The sequence below is a fragment of the Sesamum indicum genome, linkage group LG4 (genome assembly GCF_000512975.1).
Source record: "Sesamum indicum cultivar Zhongzhi No. 13 linkage group LG4, S_indicum_v1.0, whole genome shotgun sequence".
NCBI lineage: Eukaryota > Viridiplantae > Streptophyta > Magnoliopsida > Lamiales > Pedaliaceae > Sesamum > Sesamum indicum.
Window position 1 is genome coordinate 136657 of NC_026148.1, and position 3449 is coordinate 140105.

At 39.0% G+C, this 3449-nt stretch overlaps 1 protein-coding gene across 3 annotated transcripts; it reads right to left on the reverse strand.

Annotated features, from left to right (window-relative positions):
* Positions 1-3443, reverse strand: LOC105159631 (glutamate dehydrogenase B). Of its 3 annotated transcripts, none has more exons than XM_011076742.2 (10): positions 3254-3443; positions 2350-2475; positions 2071-2184; positions 1701-1922; positions 1530-1604; positions 1293-1409; positions 907-1157; positions 729-804; positions 542-628; positions 1-456 (listed from the first exon to the last, which is right to left on the reverse strand). In XM_011076742.2, the coding sequence occupies exons 2-10, from the start codon at positions 2455-2457 to the stop codon at positions 271-273; spliced, it is 1236 nt and encodes a 411-aa protein (XP_011075044.1). In that variant the 5' UTR covers positions 2458-2475; positions 3254-3443; the 3' UTR covers positions 1-270. The 3 variants fall into 3 exon arrangements, with proteins under 3 accessions (XP_011075044.1, XP_020548750.1, XP_020548751.1); XM_020693091.1 differs by having other exon boundaries at positions 2350-2488; XM_020693092.1 differs by lacking the exon at positions 3254-3443 and adding an exon at positions 2755-2778.

The window sequence follows — 3449 nt, forward strand, 5'->3', positions numbered from 1 at the left end:
TGAAAATTCCATCTTATAATGAAGAAGAATACGTATTCTTCAAAAAGATGTGTATATTAAATTCAAACATAATGGACTGTTTAAAAGAAACAACCAAGCTTACAAACACAAATGTGAAGGTCTCCACCAAAAATAGCTAGCATTGAGGTAGGGACTAGGGAGTAGGGATCTGATGCCATCCAATCCGCCTTTTTATTTTATTGAACAAAACTTGCAAGTCTCAGAACATACATATACTATATTCCTAGGTAAATCATGTGTTTGTAGTCGTCAGGCTTCCCATCCCCTGAGGAGTGTGGCCCTGGCAACGCGATTGACGCCCAAGCTGAATGCTCCCATTCTCAGATCGCAGTTGTGACTCTTGCACATCGCTTTTACATCTTTGAAACCATTGGTCATGTATGTCTTAAGCTCTGCGTTGACTTTCTCCTCATCCCACATGAATCCTTGTATGTTCTGCAGGCAATTAATTTCATCCACCTTCACTTCTCATTTTCCGCCAACACTTATTAAGAGAAACGGATTATGTATGTCTACGTACCTGAACCCACTCAAAGTAACTCACAGTAACACCCCCCGAGTTTGCGTATATGTCTGGAAGAACAACCACTCCCTTCTTTGACAAGATCTGTGTCAAGATTTCCATGAGATCTATATATATTTAAACACTCTTTATGTTCAAGAATCAAGAGGTTACTAATAAAAACTGCACCGCAACTGTTGCTAACCTCATCAGCCTCTGGATCTGTAGGATGGTTAGCTGCTTCGATAATGAATTTGGCTTTGACATCTTTTGCATTATCCCTTCAACAAGAAGCACAGGACGGTGGGGAGTTAAAACCACAGTAGAATGTTAATAATTGAGTTCCTAATTATGACTGGTCAATAAATGACATATTGTGGCACCTGTTGATCACTCCTCCAAGAGCTGCAGGGATGAGAATATCGCAGTCCTCAACCAAGATTGAATTGGGGTCCATGTAATCCCCGCCACTGAATCCCTTTACTCCCCGGTTTACTTTGACATGTTTGAGAAGGCTCGGTATGTCTATTCCATTGCTGTTCTTTATAGCTCCTGTGATGTCACTTACAGCAACTATTATTCCCCCTTGCTCGCTGATGAGTTGAGCAGCCCAAGAACCAACATTTCCAAACCCCTGATTACATTTGAAATTTCCCTTAATGGATATGGCAATACGAACTACTTAATATTCTCCATAATGCATAAATTATGGTCAACTTGCAACTCATTTAATCCAGTCATCCATACTCAACCAGCACTCTTTCTGTACCTGTACAACTACTCGTTGCCCAGCAATGCTCTTCCCATATTCCTTAAGAAGGGCTTCTGTTGCGAAAAGTACACCTCTTCCCGTAGCTGCATCTCTGCCGAGCGATCCTCCGAGATCCTGATGGAGTTAATTTCTCTTTTTAATCTCAAATGTTATATGCAGAAACTAGTCAAGTATTAATGCAGTAGAGAGTTGCTGAGATGCTCTGGAAGAAGTGAAAATATTTATCATACTTACAGTTGGCTTTCCTGTTACTACTGCAGGTGAATACCCATGAAACTTTGAGTACTCGTCTAGTATCCAAGCCATTGTCTGTCATGGTACAGCAACAGGGATGAAATTATAAGATGTCTCAACTGGATGAGTATAGAAACTATCAAAATTTTCAGTAATATTGTGTTAACAGACCTGTGGACCTGTGCCCATATCTGGTGCTGGGACATCTGTGTGAACTCCAATGAGATCATGTAACTTCTGAGTGAAAACTCTAGTCAGTCTTTCCAGCTCTGAGATGCTCAAATCTGATGGATTGCATCCTATTCCTCCTTTAGCACCTCCATAAGGTATGTTGGCCACAGCAGTCTTCCAAGTCATCAATTGTGCCAAAGCATTCACTTCATCCGGGTCAACCTGCATTTTTTCATATACAATAAGAAACACAAAAAGAAAAGGCTGGCCTTACTGCTGTTTGCACAATCTCCTCTGATAAAAAAGAAATACTTTTGCATTATCTCTCTATCGGGGATGCTTTCTGGTTATTTAAAATCTACTAACGAACCTCAGGGTGGTATCTAATGCCTCCTTTCATCGGCCCTCGAGCATTGTCGTGCTGAACCCTGAATCCAACAAAGGATGCCAAGCTGCCATCATCTTTTGGAATGGTGCACTCTACCTGAGATCATTTTGAGAGAGGAAGCAGAATTTACCTATGTGGATTAAGAGATTTACAATAATTTTCAACTTATGTTGGGGATGTCTGTCAAGAACACCATAACATTCAGAAACAAAAATGATGAGGAATCTAGATAGACTGCTTCATTCTGGGGCGCAAATGAACCTTGATTTCTCTAAATGGGATGAGTAAACTCTTCTCGAGCTTCGAGTCCAACCCCAAGAGGCGAGCTGCCAGCTTGAAGTTTCTGTTGGTTGCGGCTAAGGCGTTCATGATTCTTTAAGTGGTTGCCTGAAAATAAAACCTGCAGTAAGGAAACAAATTCGAGAGAGAGAAAGCAGGAGATGAAGAGAATCTTGATTATATAAGTGTCTAAACATCTTTCATATAAATGAAAATATATCCTAGCAGAGTTACGTAGTCATCATCCGTTCCAGTCATCTTATCCTTCAAATTTCACCATTACTCCATTACAGATATATATATATAAACAAATATCATTTGTCGTCCTTGTAAAGTAAATATGGTTTGTTGATCATAAATTAGATCAATGGGAAGCTGAGGAATTACCAATAATTAGACATGGAATTAAGGCATGGTAGACGTGTAATCGTATTTAAATGTTGGGTATGGAGGTTTAATTGAGCGGTTGATGGATTATTGTATAAAAAACGGTAGCAAGATGACCAAAATAATATGAACATATACACATGTATATATGTTTACTCATATTCTGCTTAAGTTAATTTATGCTGGTATCAACTTCTGAGCTTATCCAGAAGGCCCTATACTATAAACCTGCTGCCACTCAACTCCCTCAAATAGAAGTCTGATATGTAATTTGGTCCCACAATAACAAGTAAGTAAAGGGTGATGAGGAGTTATTGTTCAGCCTTCTTTTCCCAGCCAAGGGATGGAGTAAGAGTGGATTTGACTTAATTGCAAATCCTACGACAGGTAGGTGATGTGTATAAAATTGTTTCTCTGAATATGAATAAAATAGATGATGTGATGTATAGGTGGAGAAGCAGTAAGTGGAAATGAGATGCATCATATGTCATACTGATACCTGAAAATTGAGGAGAGGCAGAATGATGAATTGCAGTAGTAGTGTTGTTGGACGCGCGGCCAAATTAGCTGGAACTTGAACAATTACTCTGATAAATCAAAATCCATGCATATATATTTAAACAAAAACACATAAATGAAATTAGGTAGCAGTGCAATAGAAAGGGAATATATATATAAATCAATAAAAATGGAGA